Source organism: Aythya ferina (assembly GCF_964211825.1).
Source record: "Aythya ferina genome assembly, chromosome: 2".
Taxonomy (NCBI): domain Eukaryota; kingdom Metazoa; phylum Chordata; class Aves; order Anseriformes; family Anatidae; genus Aythya; species Aythya ferina.
Window position 1 is genome coordinate 4,641,664 of NC_140297.1, and position 23,515 is coordinate 4,665,178.

The 23,515-nt window shown below is 39.5% G+C and overlaps 1 protein-coding gene across 3 annotated transcripts in view; it reads right to left on the minus strand.

Moving 5' to 3' along the window:
- The window catches only part of MINDY4 (MINDY lysine 48 deubiquitinase 4), an 82,472-nt gene extending 59,332 nt beyond the window's left edge, over positions 1-23,140 (minus strand). For 2 of the 3 annotated variants that reach the window (XM_084508667.1, XM_084508669.1), the window contains exons 1-5: positions 22,834-23,140; positions 20,413-20,532; positions 18,400-18,608; positions 16,119-16,377; positions 14,755-15,173 (exon numbers count right to left, since the gene is read on the minus strand). In XM_084508667.1, coding sequence (XP_084364793.1) covers positions 14,755-15,173; positions 16,119-16,377; positions 18,400-18,608; positions 20,413-20,532; positions 22,834-22,896 — 1,070 coding nt within the window. In that variant the 5' untranslated portion in view covers positions 22,897-23,140. Of the gene's footprint in view, positions 1-14,754; positions 15,174-16,118; positions 16,378-18,399; positions 18,609-20,412; positions 20,533-22,231; positions 22,344-22,833 lie in introns of those variants that run through there. The other variant, XM_084508668.1, reaches the window with a different exon arrangement.
- Between the last annotated feature and the right edge of the window lie 375 nt (positions 23,141-23,515).

Genomic DNA, 23,515 nt, shown 5'->3' on the forward strand with positions numbered 1-23,515 from the left:
TTAGCAGTGCAGTTGTATCTATAGAGTTTCAATATAAAAGGAGGCAAAGCAAGGCGTAGTTACTCATCTTTTTATATCAGGAACAGCTTTCCTACTGTAACACCATTATTGTTAAGGAAGTCCATGACTTATTAGAGAAGTTGCTCATCCTTTATTTATTTTTTACTGCTCTTTGCTACGTAGAAAGGCCAGGATTTAAATGCAAATTTAGCCAACATGGACAGGTGTATTGCAAAGAAGTGAAAATGTTGCTCTGGCAATCACAAATGCAAGGACAGGATCTACCTTTTGCTGTTGTTGTTTCTCCTGTGCATCTTTACATTCACTTACCCTTCACCTCTCTTTCATTTTTATCGCCACCATTAGTGTACTGAGCTCCTCACCAACAATAAACTAAGCCACATAGTGAGACATAAAGCATAGATTTCCCACTTCATACATGGAAAAACTTAGGTTGATTAATTTGAAGGGATGATTTTCAAATCACCTGCCTAGGTGTTGCTATAATTATTCTGTCATAGTTCAAAAGAGCCATAAGCGACTCATATATCTTTCTCCAGAATTAAACTCTGTCACATTAAGTAGTTAACAAGGAGACATCATGTCATACCTGTTAGGTACTTAAAACAGACAGTTGGTGTTTAGCTCTGAGAGACTTTCACAGCATTATAAGGGGTATGGGATTCAATTTGCAAATTAAGAACCCTAAATTTATTTGCCTACACACTTGGGTGTCAAAGCTTCCATGGAAATTGATGACGACCTAGTCAGTAGTCAGAGGGCTCAGGTCAAGAGCTTGGAAATCCCTTTAGGCAACTAAATGTGGGTGCCTACTTCTGGGAACATAGACACTTGGACTTTCATGCAGATACCTACATGTGGCTATGTACATTTGAGTGTCACAATCTGAGCTAAAACCAACCCAACTGGTCTCAGACAAAAACAATCAGGAAATGGTGATTTCTGAGTCTCAGTCACCACTTTTTCCACAAGACCTTCCTTTTGTCTTGGGCAAGAGAGAACCTGTAATGATTTTAGGTCATACATTACACCTGGATAATATTTCTTTGGGCATAGCCTGTGCCCACAGGATGTCCATTGCCTGCCCCTATCCCACAATCTTGTCTCCAGTTTCTGCTTCCAATATTCCTCCCTGTTCCACCACACTTTGCTGATCCTTTCTGTCCCGCATCATCTTGCCTCCTCTCACTGAAGCAAAGGTATGGGAGGAGTAGGAAAGAAGCTTGGCAGAAGGGATGCAGACTAACTTACGAATGCCAGGTCTGAGGAGGGTATCACATCAAGTAGCTATTTAGCATGGATATGGGAAGGGGAGCTGTGGGAAGCAGAGATGTTGAGTATGAGGAGTTGACTGAGGTGAGAGCAACGTGAAATGCTGCCTGGGGTTATGGCTGGAAGCCCTCAGGTGGGTACATGTGTCTAATGAATGGTAACAGGGTGATCAGGAACACTGCTCATGAATTTACAAATCCTATTTAGCTACAAGTAACAAAAAGCCTCGTTGTCCTCAACCAGTACCCTACGGCCTTGATACCCGAGTTCTTTCTGAAACAAAACAGGAGGAGACACTTAAGAAGTCCTTAAATCTAGGTACACCATCCCACCCAGCCTCAACTGCTGCTTCAGAAGGAGTTGGGCCTCCTCTAGGTACTGTATCACATCTGCTAGCTTCATTAGATGTCCTGGATAACTTAGAATTTCAAATGGCCCTATATATGCATTATATATATCATTCCCTACATTACATTAGCATTCTTCATTCATTATGGTCCCAAGTACTTCTGAGTAGTCTTTCATCTGAAAAGACCTATAAATGAAAATTCAGTTGACTACGGCAAAATTCATATATAGCTCACCTGGAACCACTTTTTGTAACACTATTAATTTCTGGAAAGTCTAAACAATTTTGGTTCTACACCCGTTCCTGGAAGAACCATACCCTGGATGCAAAGTGCTTTGATTTCTCAAGGCACAAGGAAATTCCTGTGTTGACATGGAAAGCGCTGACATCAAAGATTGATGTAGGGTGTTTTCTGGTTAAGTGGGGTATTTTTGCAGGTGGAGGTTATTCACAAGTTCCCTCCTTAAGGTTTCTCAAAACACTGTAAGGACGTTTATTGCAATTTCCATTTCAGCAGATGGTTACTGTTCCAGGAAAATTTATTGTACATGTAAAACCATACAGTTAGAATACTTAGGAAGGGGGAAGTCATCTGTCATGACAGAAAAATAGGACAGGAAGAAAATATGTTTCATTATAAACATACTATACAGTACTTTCTCTAAATATTTGTACATTCTTATCTGATCTTCCTATATTGCAGAAAACAGAATTTACACAGAATAGCTGAACATGCAGAGAAGGCAGCTCTTTTCACAATAATGCATGTGCATTCCACTATTTCCTATTTATACTACCCTACAGAGAGGTCAAATAAACAAAGGGGCTTAAAATATAAACATTGGTTGTCAGTAGCTTTAAGGTTACTACGTTGGGAAACCTTATGTTCACTGCCTGATTACAACAGCTTTTCTTCTGGACATATATATTTTCTTCACAGTAATTTATACAGTCAGAAGGATGCGTTGAAGTCGCAATGCAATCCTGTGGTCTTGTGATGTTAGGGCATACACAGACATACATGACATTCTTGGTATAGTGAGTAAGGTCTGGAGAATAACTAAGAGACAAATTAGACTGTGTTACTATTTGCAAAAAGATAAAAAAAAAGGCCACTATAGGCAATGAAGCTTGCCACTGCTTTAGGGCAAATTTTTTAATACAGAATTATTAAAAGCAATTCTAAAGATGCAAAGGAAAGGATCATGATCAATACCAGGCAACATATTTTTCTGGAAAAAGACCTTTTCAAGATTTAACATAAATTCTGCCATGCTTGCAGGTCTGGTTGACAAGGGTAACAGAGCTTCTACATGTAATTTGTCCAAGCTTCCTTTCTAGTTAAGCACTGCATCTGATTTGAATGGCACATTAATTCATAAACAGATGGCTCATTGATAAATGAGTCAAAAAAGGTAAATGAAAAAAACCTCTTATTGAAAGGGTCATTTCTAATAAACTTATACATGAGTCTGCTTTTGTGCTGTTGAATTTTTAATAACTGTAGTGACAATTCAGGAGAAAACAACATCTCTGCTGGAAAAGTTTGTAAATTAAAAAAAAAAAATGCTTATGATGGGTCCAGCTACAAGATAGTTTGAACTGGGCTTACATCAACAGAATGTCCCCTCAAAGGTGATGAAGGAATATTTATCTCCAGCTATAAAACCAGACTTAGTATAATAAACTTGTAGCTCAGTTATTCATACTGTATTCCATCAGATTTTTCAGCGTGATGCCCCCACACTGAATTTTGAAGTTTACATTACTCATGTAAACTGACCATTACAGTAACCAATCCAAAACAAACACTTATCAGTAAAATAAGACAGCTAAAACTCCATTAAATAAAGATGCTTCCAAGACACTACAGCTAAGACGCAATACATAAAGCACTGAGATGGGTACCCAGCCTTTAGTACTCAATTAATTCATTTCAACTAAGGTGAATATGTCCCCCCGTTTTGCTTGTCCTATAAAGTCTCTGCTCTTTCTGCTTTTGGCCTTCAAATTTTAGGCTATTTATTTTTAAGGATGTGAAAAGTTCCTGGCCTTACATTTCCTGTCAAATACCTTAGATTTGTAACAGTCCAAAATACCACAACCTAACAGATTTTAGCAAGATAAATTATCTTCCAGAAAGCTAATGTTAAATTGGAAGAAGACAAGAGCTTACACTGAAGACTGGGCTAGTTCTCATATCTTATTTTGCTGTGAAGAAAGATGAATATAGATAACAGCCTATTGGTAAACATGTACTACAGGGAGAGCTTTTATGTCCTGTTTCAGCAGTCTGAGGGAGAATAACACACAGGTGGAAAAAAATTCCTTGTGCTACTCGTAATCAAGTGATTGTTTTTAAGGGGTAGGTGATTTCTTGTGCTGCTTCCAGTGGCGTGAAGTTCTGCCAGCAAAAGAGGATGTACACTGTCTGTTCTTGCTTTAAATTTGAGAAGACCTAGAGTCCTGGTATGTACACATGAACAAGGCAAATTCTCAATGACTGAACACATTTTAGGCAATGGGCTGGACACTTCCAGTTTTACGTCCTTTCCAAAAATAAAATTAAAAAAATGATACAGAAGCCATTTGCCATTTCCAGTAATTGCACAGTGCTCCTTCCTATGGAGTGCTGGAAAAATACTAAAAGGGCAAATGGCAGTACACACAGATGTTATGTCGACGGCTCTGATGCCATAAATCCATTGGCATAAAATAAGAGTCACAATAGTTTCTAACATTTATTTTAGGCTCTTTTTTCCTGTCCAATCATTATGTTATAAAAGGTGTTATGCAACTCCAGCTACTTGAAGGTTTTTACTGCTGAGTGATTTGGCAACTGCAATTTCTGTCTCTCTCTGTTTCTCTGTCTTTGTACATAGGCTAATTAAATCCACAGTCCCCAAATACGACCCCATTTTGTTTGACAGCCATTCTTCTGCTTGCTAGTTGCAGGAATCAAATAAAGACATATTCCCAGCTGGCAGCTGAGCACACTCCAAGGAGGGTTGTGGTTAGTCTCTCAGGGAAGGTGCCGACTGCACTATTCTTACTGGGCTTCCTGTCTACAAAGCCACACCGAAGCATTGACGAAAGCTTGGGATGATGCCATGTGCTTCTTCGTGTGCCTTAAGGACAATGCCTGGTGCTACGCACAGATCACAAACAGACAAAGATGGAAGGAAATATGCAAAGGTAATTTACTATTAGACTGCTCCGGCTCTGCATTTTTTTTCTGTTCTCTTATCTAAAAGACTGCAGTCTTACTAAACTCGCATTTCCTAGAAATGCCACCATTGCCCAGTACATCCTCTTCCTCTTTTAGTGGGAGAAATTTAATTAATTCCTACAGCATTGCTCATACACACTGCATGTCACTGAGTACACTGATATATACTAAATACCAACTGAAATTAGTTGGTGTTTTCTGACAGATTTAAAACAGTCTCCTGTATATTAAAATACAGTGATCTGAATTCAGACCCCATGTCATAGAATCACATATTGATGTGATGAGTACCTTCAGGAAATGCTCAGCCTCTCACAGGACCAAAACTTAATTACTTAACAAAATGCCAGATGTCATTTTAGACAAATCCATCTCATATGACACTCCAATTTTATAAGTAGCAGTGAAATATTACAGCCCACTGGGCAAACAGAACATATTTAAAAATATTGATTATGCCCAGACAAGCTGTTTTTATGCTAAAATGCCCAGCAGGAAAGACTGGAGCCAGTCATAACTGAGTTCACAATCACTGAATAGCTGAGGTTGGAGGGGAACTCTACACCTCCCTCAGCCCAACCCCTCTGCTCAGAGCACGTTCAGCCAGGGCAGGTTGCTCAGGGTCCTCTCCAGTCATGGTCTGAGTGTATCCAAGGATGGAGACACCACAGCCTCCCTAAAAAATCTGTTCCAGCATTTCCAGTCTCAGAGGATTTTTCTTCCCTTATGTTTAAATGGAATTTCCTATATTTCAATTGGTTTCCATTGCCTCCTGTCCCGCCACTGGGCACCACTGAGAAAAGTCTGACCCTGCCATCTTTACTCCCTCCCAAACCCCATCAGATATTTCTTACATTAGTAAGACTTCTGTAAGCTTCCCCTTTTCCAGGCTGAGCAGCCTCTCATATGTCAAACAGTCCATTCCATAAATCATCTTTGTGCTGCTGTGCTGGACTCACTCCAGTATGTCCACACCTCTCTTGTACTGTGTAGCTCAGCACTAGACTCACCATTTCAAGATGCATCTCAGCAGGGTTGAGCAGTGGGGAAAGATCACTTCCAAGATCTGATGGCAACGCTTTTATAAAGATAACTGAAGATGCTGTTGGCCTTCTGTGCCACAAAAGCACATTGCTGGCTCATGGTCAATTTGGTGCCCACCAGGACTCCTGGGTCCTTCTCTGCAGAGTTAGGCAGCCCCCAGTCTGTGTTGTTGTATAGGGTTATTCTTCATAACCTTTCTTTGCATTCGTCCTTTGCATTTGCCCTTTTTTGAACCTCATAAGATACCTGTCAGCACATTCTCCATACCATCAAATTCTCTCTGAATGGCAGCATAACCACTTAGTCTGCCAGTCACTCCCAAATTTGTTCCACCTGTAAACTTGTTGAGGATGTATTTGGACCCACCATCCAGGTCATTAATGAGAATCTTGAACAGTATTGACATCAGTATCAGCTGCTTGTGGAACACAAATGCTGACTGGCAGCCAGCTGGACTTCATCCTGCTAATCACAACCATCTGAGTCAGCAGTTTTGACTATTCTCAGTTTTGACTATTCTAGCCCACACTTCATCAGTTAGTCTGCAAGGATGTTACGGGAGACAGCATTGAAAGCCTTAGTAAAGTTGAGATTAGTCTGTCCTCACCCACTAAACTAGCCATCCCATCAGAGAAAGCTATCAGGTTGGTTAAGCATGATTTTCTCTTCACAAATCCGTGCTGACTTCCCAGTCACCTTCCTATCTTTAATATGCTTGGAACTGACTTCCAGGAAGATGTGCTTTGTTACCATTCCAGGGATTAAAATGAAGCCAATCAGCATATTGTTCTCCAGTCACTCCTTCTTACAGATAGCAGTGACGATGTATTTCTTCCAGTCTTCAGGAACCTTTCCCAATTGCCACAACCTTTCAGTGATAATCCAGGTTGCTGTCTCATTGACATTAGCCAGCTCCCTCAGCACTTGAAGATACTTCCCATCAGGTTCCATGGACTTCTGGATGCACAGTCTATTTAAATCTTTCCTAACCTGATCTTCCTTCTTTGTTTAAAAACAAAATATTGTTTTTAAAGTCTCATGTATCTAAAAGAATACAAAGAAATGACATATATTCTTAAAGGACTTAGAGGAATTATTTGAAGGAAATTTTTTTTCCTACTTTTTTTCTCTAAATATCTCCTACCTCCACAAAAGTGACTCTTCAGGGACTTTTTATTGGGATAAATGACAGGGAGAAGCCACGGCTTATTATCACCTCTGAAAAAAAAAAAAATCAGTAATACAATGAATTTACCAGTACCGATCTCTTTTCAGGATAAAGTCAAAAAGCCACAGGTGGTTCAAAAGGCAAAGTAAAGTAATTCACTCCTTCCTGTCAGTCCCACACACAAATGCAGGGAATAGAAGGGAGGTACCTTTTCTACCAGTAAATAGGAACACATATTGCCTTACCACAGATGATTAGACTATCTTCGCGATATTATAAGGCCATTTTGAAGAAAAACATAGTAAATTACAAAGGAGAAATTATGCATTCAATGAGCTTGAAACTTAAAGTAAGTAAGCATATATTTGTGGTATGCTGAAGTGACAAATGTGCTAATGGGATTTTATAATGCTGAGAATCATGTCATGAGCAGAGGGTGACTATTCTTGTCCCTGCTGAGAGGCACAGTGCTTCTACAGAGTTATAGCAGCCTTTAAGTACATGGAATAAATAAATATAAAACAAATCAATAAAACCTAACAGAAAAACAACAGCAAAATTTAAGAGTATGAAAGATAAAAACACAAGCAGATGATACAAGCTTTAGAAAAAAAATGGCAAAGGGGGCATGAAATTATTTGGAAGTACTTTAAAAGAGATTAATATCTGTAGAAGGGAACAGAAAGATCAGAAAAAAAAAAATAAATCAACTTCAGCTATGGATAACAGGGCAGAAAAAAAATGCAGGGAAAAACTCTAAAGATTAAGGGCTACTAGACATTGGAATATATTCTCAGGGGAGAGGTGTTACTTGAGTCATTTAAGGCTGGACTAGACAAAGCCATGGAAAAAAGTATTGCATCAAATTATATATATACAGTAATGAATAATCTGCCATAGAAACAAATGACCTTAGAAGGTCTTTTCCATCTGTAATTTCTAAGGCTCTATGAAATATGAGTAATGTTCCACTAAAGAACTTGGTATCTATGGCAATTCACTAACCCTACTCTATTTGTGTTAGAATGCAGAGCACTGCTTGAAAAAGGTTTATTACCAAATAACCAGTGATTTTGGGGGAACCACTAAGGAGTGCCCAGCTAAAGCAAACTTGGTTGAGAAAGTACCACAGGAAGAGAAATTCTGGCTCTGGACTCACTGGCACTTGGTCTGCTGGTGCTAGATTTGAAGTGCATCAGAGATACTTAGGTTTTGGTTGGAAATGACAACTGAAGCCAAGCCACGCTCTCATAAAACAGTCCCTACTGTCTGAAATATCCATCTGCATTGGCAGACTCCTGAAAGGAAACCACTAGTTCGCGTTCAGTTTGTAGCCAAGACTGATGGCAAGGCAAAGGAGGGTACAGCAGAAGTAATTAGAAGAACCGGATAAATAGGGCGATTGTTCACAATGAAAGGATGAGTGGAGAATCAATTATCCTCCTTACTCCCGAAAGTGTATTATAGATCTTTCCCTTTGGACAATGGGATCCACTGCTATACGCTTTTGATTGCTAATGGCAGGAGGAAATTTTTGTTCTGATGTTAAGATATTATCATTTATTTTTGCCTTTCTGATAGCCATTCCATTTCTGCTTCTATGAAATTAACAACATGTCCTTAACTTCAGGTCCTGATTGCTAATTCATTTTGTTCCCTTTGGTCTTTGATTCCAGTTTTACAATATTTTTTTTTCTTCTTCTTTCATTACTGTGAGTCTAGTTTCTATGCTATTTTTCTCAGTACTGTGGAAGGGAGGGTGATTTGCTTTATACATGACAATGAGAAGTTCAAACATCTCCATGTGCAGTTCTTTTTAACTACTAGAATTGACACTGAGGTCTACAGATAGTATTTGCCCATTTAACAGGTGGTGGTGCCAGTAGCATCCATTAAGAACACAGCTGGACCGCTCAGATCTACTCATTTAGAAACTGTTCAGCTAAGTGGGAGGGTTCCCACATCACCACCAAGCCTTACATTTGTAGAATTAAGGGGAATGGAAAATTAGGAGAGTGCTTCAACTTCAGAGGCTGCATGAACAACAGTAGTTGTAGCTGAGACAAAAGAATTGTTTCCCAACTGCCGTGAAGTGCTTTTACTTCCTTTCTTCTAACACCATTCAACCTTCCCAAACAACTCATTATTCATTAAGGTTTTTTTTTTTTTTTTTTTTTTTTTTTTTTTTTTTTTCTTCTATAAAAGCAGTAGAGTGATTTCAACCCAAGGTCAGGCATCAAACTCAACAGCTGTTCTTTCTTCACACTTCCTGAAAATCTCAATTTCCATTCCACCGCGTACGCTAATTCTTTATTCTGTGCACTCAGTTTAAGGGTCAATATTTCCTTCTCTTAGGGGATTCAGCATTAAGCAGAAAACATTACAGGTGGCAGAGTCTTTTGTCACTGCCATTCAAGGTTCTGCCCTGGTTAAAAAAAACTAGGGGAGGTCTTTAACAGGTTGCTGCCTTTGATCTGAACATGTTCCTTCCACATCATCTGTCCCAAATTCCTGTGGAACTTGAAGAATCGTACCTACAGGTATGGCAAATTTTTAGATGGAAGCTTGGATTTTTTGCTTACACTGTGTATTTTTCCAAAATATTTTTTTTTATTCCTGTGAAAACCTCAGAATCAAAAATAAAAAAGAGGTTGGTCATCCAAATTTTAGTTGTGCCTTGCACACAATTAACGCTTCTGAGAAGAACAACTACTCAATGACCTGCAGTGTAATGAGAAATACTGATTTGAGAATGAGGATAAACAGCTTCAAAATGACCTGAAAGGGTAGATGGGGTTTCAAATTCTCCTCTGAAGTGAAACAGAGATAAAATGTCATTTTTAATTTGTTAAGTTTAATTTGTTAAGAAGGGCCATAGAGGAATCATCGATATAATTCTGTATACATGTCAGAATTTAGCTTGATGTCAATATACAAATATTGGAGAAATATTTTTAATGGCCTTAAAATGGAAGGTTCTTCAGTCAAATAATAGGAGTGGTGTACACATGATAATAGTTTATAAAAGAGGAAAACTCAAAGTCTACCCTTACGTGATCAAGTCACATGGGAAAGTACCACAAACTTATTCACTGTTAATTACTTCTCCATTAAAGCAAAACTTTACTTCTCCTTATTTAATTAATATATTTCTGTAGTTTAGGCAGAAAAGAAAAAATGTACTGTGGCCACTGAAGCACTATGTCTAAGCTATTAAAAAATAAAGCCTTGGAATATGAAAAGTCAGACATCCGACTCCTGAGGAAAATAAGTTTAAAACTCAGATTGAAATACTGTCCTCATGATAACCTCCAGTGCCTACAGCTTCCAGGGACCAACACAGTTACCATCATCACCACCACAACATACACAGTACAAAAAACAAGGCTGGATGAATCGAGAAATCGAATTAGCTGCTGTTTGTTTATAGGCAAGGACACATGAAGATTTGCTGCCACCTACATACTGCTCTTTTCTGGGTTAATTAAAAATAAGAAATTCTAAAATAAAGGCATTTACAACAATTACACCTGAGTTGGTATGCAAACTAATAATATGTACAGCATATTATTAAGTATGTAAAGCATTGTTAGGTATTTTTAAGTATTGCTAAGTATTATAACAGTAAAACAGACTGTCTTTATGGAATAACTCCTACTAACATGAAACAGAACACAGTAATGTCACAGAGAACTATTATTGACCCAACAGCACAAAAGCTTCTGTTCCTCTGTAAAACAAGAAAGAAAATAAACCCTTTGCTTTTAATGAGTTGCAATCATTATTCCCCCTTTTATGTAGTGGAATTCAGACATTATACTGTGATGTACAATGTAGATAAATGAAGATGAAAGTGAACAAATTGTTCTTCACATCTGTCTTTCTGTAATTAAAGGAGTGTGGTGCACTTGCTATATAACAACAATGTTCCCACAAAGTGATCAACATTAAATCCAGACTATAGCTGAAAAAGTAACAAGTACTTTCCTACAAGCAGTCAGTATTTTATCACAGTTATAAGTAATTGGGTAACATTTGCTGTTAAACACTGAACTTTTAAATGGTCATTACAGTTACCTGAATCTGAAAGCAAATGCATTCAGCAGTAGCAGTTCAAAACACAAACAGACTGTATCTGCATCTTTAGTCCCTAATTGACTTCACTAACTTGATTCTTTTTTTTTTTTTTTTTTTTTTCTAAAAAGAAACAAGGAGTTGCATCAATAGCAAGGCAAGCAATTTATTTCTTTTATTTTTTCATATCTCTGGAAGATATGATAGTAGTGTTTAGTGCCTCCTCACTGACAAGATGGCAAAATTTTATCTATTAGAAAAAAGAAAGAATGTCCAAATCTTATTTAAGACAAACATGCAAACTACGGTACTCAGAGGGCTACTTTCATGTTGATACTGCAAGACTGAAATACAAAGTCACAAATCTGGCCTCTCAGCACAGTTGCCCACTTCACGAGAGTTAAGATAGCTGATGGAATAACAAGCAAGATGCTATGTCCATCATTTCTTTCATTAAAATGTGTGAGTCAAAATACTGTGGGATCTATATTTCTCCAGGGTATTTTTATAGCTAGGTATTTCTGCCCACTCAGTTTGTAAGCATTTATTCAATAATATTCAGCTTGTCTTTTGAAGCATGACAGCATTTTTGCTTTGGTGTTTTTGTCTCATACGCAGACAATGGATGCCTGCAGCCTGTGTGCAACAATAGCACATTTTGCATATAACAAAAGAGAATGAAGAGGTACATCAAAATGGAAGGAAAAATAAGATTTGTAGGTCTTTACTTTGCTTTCAGATGCCTGGAAATGAACTAGCTGGGTTTAATCCTAAATAGATTTTCAGCTACTCATCTAAACAGATTAGCACTTATATCAGTATAAGTCTGGAGGCATCAACAGTGAACGGAAGGATCCAGAAAAATATCTGTTCTTACACTGTAATTTTTGATGCCTTGTAATGCTGCAGTACTCTGAACAAATCCTGAAATGCTCTCAAACACTGCAGGATTTCACCAAAATGATAAAAGCCTTGCAAGTTCCAGTCCTTACATTGTAATAGTTGACGCTTATTTGGAGTCTCACTTCCACTCTCTGTTACTTCCACTTAACTTCGGGAATATCAGCAGTCCTGCTGATTTCACTGAGAGTTTTCAGGAGCTCAGAGCTCAGCATGAATTCAAATGCTTTACTGGCCTTAGCTCAAGATATCTGGCAGAAATGTCCCAGTTTTGCTTTGAAAACATATTAAATGGAAATAGCTCCCTCTTCTGTTCTTACTGAGACCAAGTCAGTCCCCTAAAGGAATCCAGCTACTGCAAACTACTGACTACAGCAGTGGAGCACAGTACTGCAGTACAGCGCACAGAATGGTGCCCTGGGGATGTCCCCTTTTAGACCAGCTTCTCTTTTTCTGCTGACTCCACAAGCACTGCACAAGACTGGGAAATGTCAGCACGTCCAGCTACAGATGAGTGAAGTCAGTACAAGTGATTTCTTGATCAGAGAGTCTTCCCAAAGAATTTTATCCAGTCCAACATGTAAATAATGCTCATAAATAACCAACAGTATATTAATTGCTTAACAAATACCAGGAGTACACCTACTCTTATCAGCTTTGTTTGGGAGCTGTCAAAAGCCCACTGAAGCTGTATTCTCTACTTCTGTTAATCCTAAAGCATTTTGAAACTGGAAAGGATAGAGTGGTGGGTTAGCACTACCTTATATGCTCAGTCAAACTATATGGAACAAAAGCCATATGGAGTCAGACCCCAGTGTTTCTGATTTCTGAGTCCCTTATGAGCTGGCTTTGTGCACTTCCAGGAATCTGCAGGCACCGCTTCCAGTTCAGCAGCAGTCACACTTTTATTGTCTAGCTTCAGCTTTTATTTGACACATCTCAGGGTGCCAATACTGTACATAAAGGAGAATTGACCTCTTGTGGATTTTAAGACTTCAGATTGTAGTACTTTGGCCCATCATTCAATAGTCTTTTTCAAATAAGGTATGCTAACACAGGTAAATAACTACATAATGTTGGTTGCTGTTTTCAGTTGCTTTTTTGTCCCAGACAGGAAGCAAGTGCCACTCTGACCCATTTGTACCTTCAGCAGACATGAAGTTTGTTAACTCCCACAACCCCTAACACAAATGAGGACAGACCCACTATATAATCGTTTCCTCAAGATCTCAACAGGGCCTTGTCACTCTGTTTCCCAAGATTAAAAAGAAATTAAACTGGAAAAAATAAATAAATAATAATCCGTGGTTGGAGTTTCACCATATCAGTGAGGTTTTTTTTTAGCACTTAAAAAACCACCAAACTAGCCATCAACATGGATCAAGTTACATTTAATAAGACAGATATACTACTTCATGGCCCACATCATACGATGTTGGCATCATGTGCCTTAGTTTATGAAGCAGGAGGTGGTATAAACCACACATTTCTACTGAATATAACACATTCTCACCTCCAGCACTTAGAGTGCAGTACAAGAGCAACTTGCAGGGTGCCTGAGCCCTGTGTATCATTTTACTGACTTTCTGTGTGAGCTGCTGCATACAAGTTTCTCTATACCTGCTATAGTGTTTCCATCTGTACTATGGGCAAAGAGATAGCAATGCCTTTCTTAAAGTTTGAGAGCTGAAGATGAAAAGCACTAGGTATGAGGCAATTGCTTTTACTATGATGATTTTCTATAGGCACAGACATGGCACCGTTGGCTTGCACTGCTCAAACTCAGTGCATCTTCAGCAGTTCAGAATTTTAGACTGGTTTAGCTCTGGTGGATGACTGAGCCTGAAGCTTTTCAAAACCCACACCAACTCACAGACCCACTGTGAAGCCAGTTTTGTGATGTTGCTGTCTGGAGACAGAAAAAAAAAGCCCGAACTATGTATTTGGAGCTCATAGAAAGAGTCTCTCTAAACCTTTTATAACAATGTGAAGCAATGCAGTCCAAAATAAATAAATAAATAAATAAATAAATAATCTGAGTGAACTTTGAATAAAATACTTTGAGACACAGGAGCAGTGTGGATGCAGCATCATGGTGCATGGGGATGCTAATTGGGCTCAGTCTAAACACTCTAATGATACGGGATATCCTGCTTCAAAAACTCACCACAGTGTCTCGTTGTGGTACATCACTGTGCTGGTAGCTAAACCAGTTTGTTTGGGCATAGCTTGGATAGCTCGACACAGAACTGCACTGAGCCACGTGGATATGCCTATGCCCTTGGCTGGTGTTCCTTCATTTTATCTTCTGAGGCTTTTCTGGATGTACCACTACAGTGCTGAGAGTGGTAATTAACACTGTTTCCTAAGATGTAGGTGACATCTGCAGGTGGGAGTCACTTGTACTGCATGTATGTCTGAGGTTTAGTGGTCTGAGTCTGAACTAGTAACGCTCAGCTCCCTTTATAGGCAGCTAAAGGAAACCAGAACCTATGAGGTCTCTCCACTGACCAAGAAAGGAGTCCTAAATGGTTTGGGATTTCAAAAGTAGTAATTTAAATCTTAAAACTTCTCTGCCTTTCAGCACTTTCACCTCTGCTTCTCATCAATGAAACCAGAATGCATATCTCAGTCTCTTTTAGTCCTTCATCATATTTCCTTGACTTTCTAGTACAATATTCTTACAAATATTCTTACCTGAGGCCTGATAACCAATTCTCACTTTTCTTGAGGGACCTTTCTTTCTTCTCTTTTCCAGTCCCTGAATGTCTGTGAGAGGCACTCACTTTAAGGCTTTTTTCATTGCTTTCTGTACAAAAGCTTGGAACCAATTTTCTTTCTTCTGTCTTCGTCCTCCCTCTTTCAGAGAACAGTTTGGCAAAAAAGTCATCTGTATCTTTGGGGATGTTTCTTAGTTTTTCAGAAGCTGAAATCATGTGTGAGCTTGATAAAGTCCTTGATGAAAACTCAGTATTTACTTGTGTTGAAGATTCTTTACTTTCTTGAGAATCAATGCTTGGGACACTCAGGTCATTTCCTTCCTCTTTTTCACCTTTGAGCTGTGCTGCGCTGCTTATGCTAGTGGAGCGTTTTGAAAGCCTCCTTTTCTGCAGATCCTAGAAATAAGTTCCATTAAAACTATAGATTTGAATTTGAGTATCTTTACACAAACATGGAAAGCAAAGGAAAGCTCTATCACTAACACTGGGCTAAACAATTTATGATTAGAAACCAGCTAAAGAGTAAATTAGGTTATTTCTTTTGTATAATAAACAGAGAAAGACATACACTTTTACTTACAATTTGAACAGTATTAAAGATGCTATATACTTTAACAACTGTTTTCTTTTACCCAAGAACATCAATTAAGTAGCTTATAAAAGCTTAGTTTGGGGGTTGTACTCAGAGAACCCAGATTTACATGCCATTTTCCTGTTAAAGATATCTAGTCTTTTTTTCTGAACCAAAACTCTTTAGAAAAAATCCAAGTAATTTATTTAACTTTCATATTTACTTCAGTATTAGCAAAATTAAATGTTTAAAATCCTTCAATTTTTATAAGCTTAATTTTACTTTAGAATTGTGTTTTAAAAGCAATTATTGACAGAATATGGTCTATTTGGACCAATTTAGAAACATAACTTTAATGAAAGTTATGTTTTAATTCCATACTGCTACTGATTAAATGTGGGGCTTCAGAAAAACCTGTGGAGATCAGACACCCATAGCTAAGAAAACTTTAAGATCTAAAGTAAAGAAGCAATTTCCTAAGGCTGAAAATCCCAGCTGTCAAGAGAGATGAGATACCAAAAGTGGAAAACATTTATAAATAAGTGCTGCAACCAAAGATCACAGATCTGTGTGCAGTGGTTGTTCCTGAAACAGTCTGACTTTCTGAATTAACCACAACCACTGCCCTAACCTGCCACATCTTTTCAGAGCACAGATTTCATATTAGCATGCAGAAGCTACTTGAATATTATTTGCAAATTACTTCATTGCAGAAGGTTACATATAAAATCTCTGGTCATGCCCAATATTTTATAAGCACTGGAAATCACCTCTGGTGAACTTGCTACTGGTCCAGCCATCATTCCTCTGACAGTAAGACCAGACCTGGGCCTGTTCTTGTCCTTCACTGTTGCTTGAAGCTCTTCAGAAATCATTGTTGCTTTTAAATCTTCTTGACTATCTTTTAACTTCTTATCCCCATCAGAGGTTGATTGGCTATTGCATATTGTCTCCGTATGGCATTTTTCACTTTTGTGCTGGTGTTTTCTGGATGAAAGGATTTTATCTAGTGGATTCTCAACATGGTATCTACAAGAAAGAAAAAGAAACAAAAATTCAAACAGCCAAGTGATACTAAATGAAATCAATGAAAACAGCACCTTGGCAAATTAAATCACTGCTGTCAAGTTAAGTTGCATGCAGTGGTACTCAAATACAATCACTTTTCACTTAACATCTTTATGTAGGTCTTCAGCAGATTATTTCAATATTATTACTCTGTGTCACAATATGTTTAAGAGTTTATTTTAATCTTATGTTTACTTATTTTGATATGTACCATATTAAAATAAATAAATAAAGCCTAAATAAATAAATAAAGTAAGTCATATATTTCAAATGAGATAGCTCCTAGTGATAGGACTAGAAGGAATGGCCTCAAGTTACGCCAGGGGAGGTTCATGTTGGAAATGAAGAGACATTTTTTCTCAGAAAGAGAAGTCAGGCATTGGGATGGGTTGCCCAGGGAGGTGGTGGAGTCACTGTCCCTGGGGGTGTCCAAAGAAAGGTTGGACGTGGTGCTTGGGGACATGGTTTAGTGGTGACATTGGTGGTAGGAATGAGAAGCAGAAATGTCTCCTCATTTCCAACCTGAACCTCCCCTGGTGGAACTTGAGGCTATTCCCTCATGGAGATCAGAGCCTGTGGTGCGATGGGGGGGTCCTTCCTCACAGACCTGTGCTGCCCCTCACCCCTCACCCCCACTGATCTGCAAGTGTGGCTTTAACATTGCCCCTTGACGTGTGTATGTATGTACAGTATGCTTGCTGTGAGGGGTACGTGTAAATGTGGGTGTTTAGGCGAACTCAAGACCCCCCTGCTCACAACTTTAACCCCCAGTGGAGGACTACAACCATAGAGTGCCCTCCAGCGCAAGGCGGAGCGTCCCCTTAACGCCCCACTTCCTTAGCAACCACGGCCGCTCTGGAACTCTATCGCGGTGCCGTTGCGCGGCGGGCGGGGGAGGGAAGCGCTCCGCTGCCAATGCGCATGCGCTGAAAGGGCTATAAGTAACGGGGAGGGGAGGGCAGCGCCATTTTGTGGAGGTTGGGGGGCGGGAGCGCGCGTCGCCGTGCCTCGGTCTCAGGGTGTTTCCTCATTAGGAAAAGCTTTTTGCTGTAATAAAAGGATCTTAAGACACTCAAGAGGCTTACAAAGAGATTAGGGTGTCTCGTAGAGTGGGGAGAAAGTGCAGATCTGAGGCAACTGAGCTGGGGTAGTGTCACACAGGGGAGTGAGGACTGTTCTGCATATGACACAAACCCCTCCATCTGAAAAAAGATACATATATTTGTTTATTTTTCCTCCCTGCACTGCATTCTCAGCAAGTATCAATTCCTGAGTGGTCACATCCACTCAACATCTTGGTTTTCTTCCCCAGTGAGTGTGGACTTGCTGGGGTTTTGGAAGTGCTAACAGCACAAGTGCAGCTAGCTTGAGCTTGCTGTATTCAGGATGAGTAATAAAATGGGATTAATACCCTAGGAATTGGGGTGGAGAAGGTCAATTACTTCTATGTGCCCATTTTAAAAGCTTTCTGTGAAAGCACAATTGGGGTTGGTCCTCCCATTTTGAGACACTTCCAAAAATTGAAAGACTTCGCTATGTGCTATTTTCAAATACTTTCAATGATAAAAATGACTAAGCCTATACTGTACGCAACAGTAACGAATGTAAGAATGTAGGCCATGCTTTTGACTAAAGCAACGGTATATTCATAGTCTTGAGTGCAGGTGGTTAGTTACCCATCAGACTATATAATTCAGTTTGAATACTTTCCAGTTTACCACGCATAAAAGCTTAAATTTGTATGTAATTCATTGACTGGAAGATGTAGTTGAGATTATCAAGTCTTTGTAGTCTCTAGGAAGTATAAAAGAGGGCAGCTTACTTGAGAGATGTTAATAATTTGGAATTTCACGTTTTGTGTTATTAAGTTAATTAACACAAGGTGCTGTAGCTGAAGGTATAAATGACAAGCCATTTAACACGATTTCACTTTAAAAAATAAAAATTAAAATTAAATAGGGCAAAGAGAAATCAGGACTGTACCTGGAGGTTTGAGTTTTGCTCTCATCAGGCATACTAGCACTCCCAAATGCATGATCTTCATCTGAGAAGTCAGGTGGATGAGATGTTGAGCTCTTACTTTGAGGAGCTGACAGAGTAGAACTTGAACTGGTGATTTTGGAGGTCCCACGGTGCTCAAGGAAGTAATTAGTAATAATTTCAAGAAGTGTTTTAAGTGGGTTCTCCTTTGCCTATTCAAGAAGAAAAACAAAGTTCTGTGTGACTACTGGAAATCTTTATTAGTCTTTCTGCAACCTAAGATGGGATGGGGTTTTGTAGAGTAGCTGAACATGTGAACTATATTCCAGAGTCAGCTGTGGCTCTACAAACAATAAAGGGAGAAGCTGCAGGGAGTATCAAGACCTCCCAAGATTTTGATGTGTTAAATGAAGTAAGCATCACACAAGCAACAACCTGTCTTCAGCTAAATATTGAGAAGTATGGTAGCTATACCAGAGTACACTTCTAATCACAGAATTGTAGGGGTTGGAAGGGACCACAAGAGATCATCGGGTCCACCCCCCCTGCCAAAGCAGGTTCCCTAGAGCAGGTTGCCCAGGTAGGCGTCCAGACGGGCCTTGAATATCTCCAGAGACTCTATAACATCCCTGGGCTCCAGTGCTCCACCGCCCTCACCATGAAGAAGTTCTTTCGCATGTTGGTGCAGAAGTTCCTGTGCTCCATTTTGTGGCCATTGCCCCTTGTCCTGTCCCCACAAACCACTGAAAAGAGGTTGGCCAAATCCCTCTGCCTCCCACGCTTCAGGTGTTTATAAGCATTGATAAGGTCCCGTCTCAGTCTTTTCTCCAGGCTGAACGGACCCAGGTCTCAGCCGTTCCTCACAGGGTAGACGCTCCAGGCCTCGTATCATCTCTGTGGCCCTCCACTGGACTCTTTCCAGGAGATCCCTGTCTTTTTTGTACCGGGGAGCCCAGACCTGGACACAGTACTCCATGTGAGGCCTGACCAGGGCAGAGTAGAGGGGAAGGATCACTTCCCTTGACCTGCTGGCCACCCTCCTTTTAATGCACGCCAGGATCCTGTTGGCCTTCTTGGCCACCAAGGCACACTGCTGGATCATGGCCAACCTGTCGTCCACCAGGACCCCCAGGTGTTGCCTGGGCAACTTCTGAAGAATTCAGAATGAACTGCAAATAATACCTGACACACAAACTCTTATTTAACTGTTTGTTTTTTGTTGTTGTTGTTGTTTTGTTTTGTGTGTTTTTTTGTGTGTGTGTTTTTTTTGTTTGTGTTTGTTTTAGCAATCATGAAAGATGGATGATATATATATTGCCTTTTCATTAAAAAAAAAAAAGTCTATGGCTTAAAAAATATAATGTCTGCTATAGTAGTACAGTTACTAGGTAGTATAGTATAGTATAGTATAGTATAGTATAGTATAGTATAGTATAGTATAGTATAGTATAGTACAGTTACTAGGGAGATTTATTTTTTTTTAAAGTGACCTAGTAGTCCCACCATTAACACTATTCAAAAAGCATCATGATGCTTTGAGCTAACAATGAGCAGAATTGGGTCTAGGGACTAATTGGGAATTACCTGCTGATGTCCCTGACATCAAACATTGTGGTCTATATTATATTTCAAAGAACAGTAAATGCGAAGAGTATAATTCTGTCTGTCAGATCTTACATAAAGATGTAAATAGAAATGGGCATAAAGAGAGAGTTCCAAAATTGAATAGCCATAATAATGGAAAAGGTGTTGAAGTGAATAACTGCTCCTAGTTTATTGGAGGATTTGTAACAAGGATTCATTAACTGCCTGGTTCTCGGCTTAGTCCCACAAGCTTTAATGCAATCTCAATTAAATGTTGTGCTCTCCATTACTTCAGAGAATTATAAGTGTGTCCACAGCAATGCAGCAGCAGGCACAGGCTGTGGTGTGGACATAATGCTGCAGTCTTGATTTATCTGACCTAGTTCCATAGGTCTGAGACCAGATTCTGGGGAGCACCATCTCTTTCCTTACCTTGTTCTGTTTGTACAAGGTGTGCAAATGTAGGACGTTTCGAAGTTCATTCCTGTTATTGATGCTAAGCGCAGAGCGTGGAAGCTCTCGGTCCATGGTACTGATAGTTTTCTTCAATCCCTGAAAAGTCCAAGCAGGACATACTAGAGTACCTGAGACAGTACAACCAACCAAAGCTTTCATTATTCACTTTGTTGCATGCAATATGAAATTTCTGGGTACATTAAAATGGTAGAAATTAATAACATTCTAAGTGCTACAACCTGTACTTTAATGAGACAATTTAGCATTACTACAGCTGACGTAAAAAATACTTAAGATGATACTGCTGTCAGTGGGGTGGAAATAACCAAACGTGGGAAGAAAAAAGAAAAAAGAAAAAAAAAAAAAAAAAACAGAAAAAAAAAAGAAAAAAAAATAAGAAAAAAAAAAAAGACCCCCATGCGTCTGACTTCAGCTACGTAACAGCTTCTCCTAACATCTGAGTGGTCTGTGTGAAGGCCTCTGCCTTCCTGGGCTTCTGGTTCAAATAATTCCAGGAATACCAAGTTGGCTTTTTCTATCAAGGTGTGATACAGCTTCTAAATGGGATTCTGACCTATGTAATTACAAAGTCTGAACATCAAGCGTAGTCTATGTTTTGGCAGGTTCAGAAAAAAATTCAGGGCCTTTATCCTGATCACATTGTTCTGATCAGTGTCTATGTTGGAAATCAGTCTGATCCTCATGGCATCAACTGGTTCAGGGTCTTCATGTGGTTCAGTACATGGTGGTGGTTTATAGGATCATATGGACATCATACTAAAATTGTTACAGGTGAATCCAATTATAGCTTTCATTCTATTAAAAAAAAAAAAAAAAAAAAAAAAAAAAAAAAAAAAAAAACTAAATCCCTTGGATGAGTTTTTTTAAAACTGAAATTAAAAATTAGCATCTCCAAGCCTATTCCACTTGTTCACCACACTTCAGACTTCCTCAGGTGCTTTGAATTTATAGTCAGCATACATGGGTATGATCATGGGTATCATACAGAGACAAAATGTATGGGCATCACACTTTATAGAGGGGAAAGGATTTATCATGTAATACCGGAATGAGCTTCTGAGCTAACTTTAGTAGTACAACATCAGACAATTTTTGAGAAAGAAAGCCCCAGTGAATGATTATTATTACAAGAAGGAATTTTCTGCTTTTTTTCTGCAGATTAGTGTTAGTGTGCTGTGAATAAGTGGTGGCAAATAGGATGGTTCTCACAGCTGGTTCTGAGGAAGATTTGGGGAAAGGGGAAGGAACACTTGTGCAGAAACAGAAAAGTTTGACAGCACAGTGTGTAATATGAAACAGCTGCTGCAACTAAAGCATAAAGTATTAATGGATGTGGTATGGTCTGTTTTACCAGCAGGGCATTCTCTTTCCTTTTATGATTTTCTTCAATTTTACTTTTAAAAGTATGTCAGAAGTGTGACAGTGTTTCATTTGAAAAATCTTCCCAGTCAGATATTGTAAGGTACTGTTCTCTCATACTTCTGGAAGTAAATGGCAGGTAATGAATTCTGCACTGGAAATTCTGCTGGCAAACGTTTCACCTTTGTTCACTAACATTGAGAATGTGCCTTAGTAGGCTGGATGCAAAACAGATGAAGGAAAGCAAAGTTTCTCTAGCAGCACTTCACCGCACAGTGGTTGCTTAGGTTCTGGTACAACCAACTCATTCCTGACACGGGAGGGTAGGGGATGGGGATGGGGGGGAAAGGGGGGGGGGGGGTGTTTCTGCAGTGTTTCCTTTGGATTGAGCATAAATGCAAGCAGGTAATTTAACCTGGAAATGTGAAGGTGTCTTTTCCTCTGCTCAGTCCCAGTCTACCCACACCCAAGCGATTTCTTTTACAAAGTTTTGGTGGTGGTGCCTTTAAAGTGACCACTTTCTTCCCCTTCTCCCTTTCCTCCCAGATAAATCTGCTGTCTGACAAGCTAATACAGAACACCACGAAAAGACACATGTGACCATTTTCTTTAGCACCAGTACCTCTTGTTTTGTTTTGTTTTAGTATTCATCTGGGAAGCTGTGTGCATCTCTTGTAAAAAGAAGGGTAGAAATAGGACAAAGCGAGGACAATAGATAAGCAATTAAGGGGGAAAACAAAAGCTGGAATCAGCACGTCTTGACTTGTTTTCTTTTGCAGGCGCCTGTGGGTATGAATCAGGTTTTCTCAAACAAGCAGGAAGCTGCCTTCCATGATCAGAAATAGAAGGCATTGTGGGAGATGTAGTGCAGACACTCACCCTAGCAGCTTGTTGCGGTTCAAGTCTGGCTGCTTTAAGGCTGGAATAATCCACCCCCCCTCCCATTATTCCTTAATCTTTAACATTTGTTGTGTGTCATTCCCATTTTTCCTAATGAGAAAATCGAGAGAAAGTTACCTTTCTACTGAGAAATTCCCTCACCAGTGATGCAGCCACTTCTTCCACAAAGGAGTTGTCCATTTTTTAGCCCAAAGCGCGCTCGGGGGGCGTATCCTTTACTTCATCCGACAAATCATTCAAGCCCAACAAAACATCCGAGCCCGCCGGCATGGCAGCTCCTTGGTGCCATGGAGCAGCAGCAGGGCCGTGTTGCTGCAGAGAGCCGGTGTCATCGGAAGCAGGGAGAACTCCTCCCCCGGGAGCAGTGCTTGGTGCTGGGAGAGCTCGCAGGGTAACGCCGCTGCAGGCATCTCAGTAATTGCTTGAAAAACTCAGGAGCTGCTCGGTAATAAAATTTGAGAAAGGAGTGTTTAAATCTCAGAGTCATCGAATTTTAAAGTCATAGAATCATTGAATATTCTGAGTTGGAAGGGAGGCACAAAGATCACTGAGTCCAACTCCTAACTCACTTAAAGAAGCATAGTTACATGCAAGCTATCACTCCTGTGCTAATGCTACTTCCAAACGTTGTGTTTCTTCTCCTTGAATTATCCTCTTGTTTAATACAACAAAAATGCAGCTGTTAAATAAGCCTTGTCTCTCATATTAGTGAGATGTTACCCTCAATTCAGTCTTTCCTTTCAGGCTGAACCTACCAGCTCTACAACATGATTGTGGCGCATCACGCCTGCGGACCTGA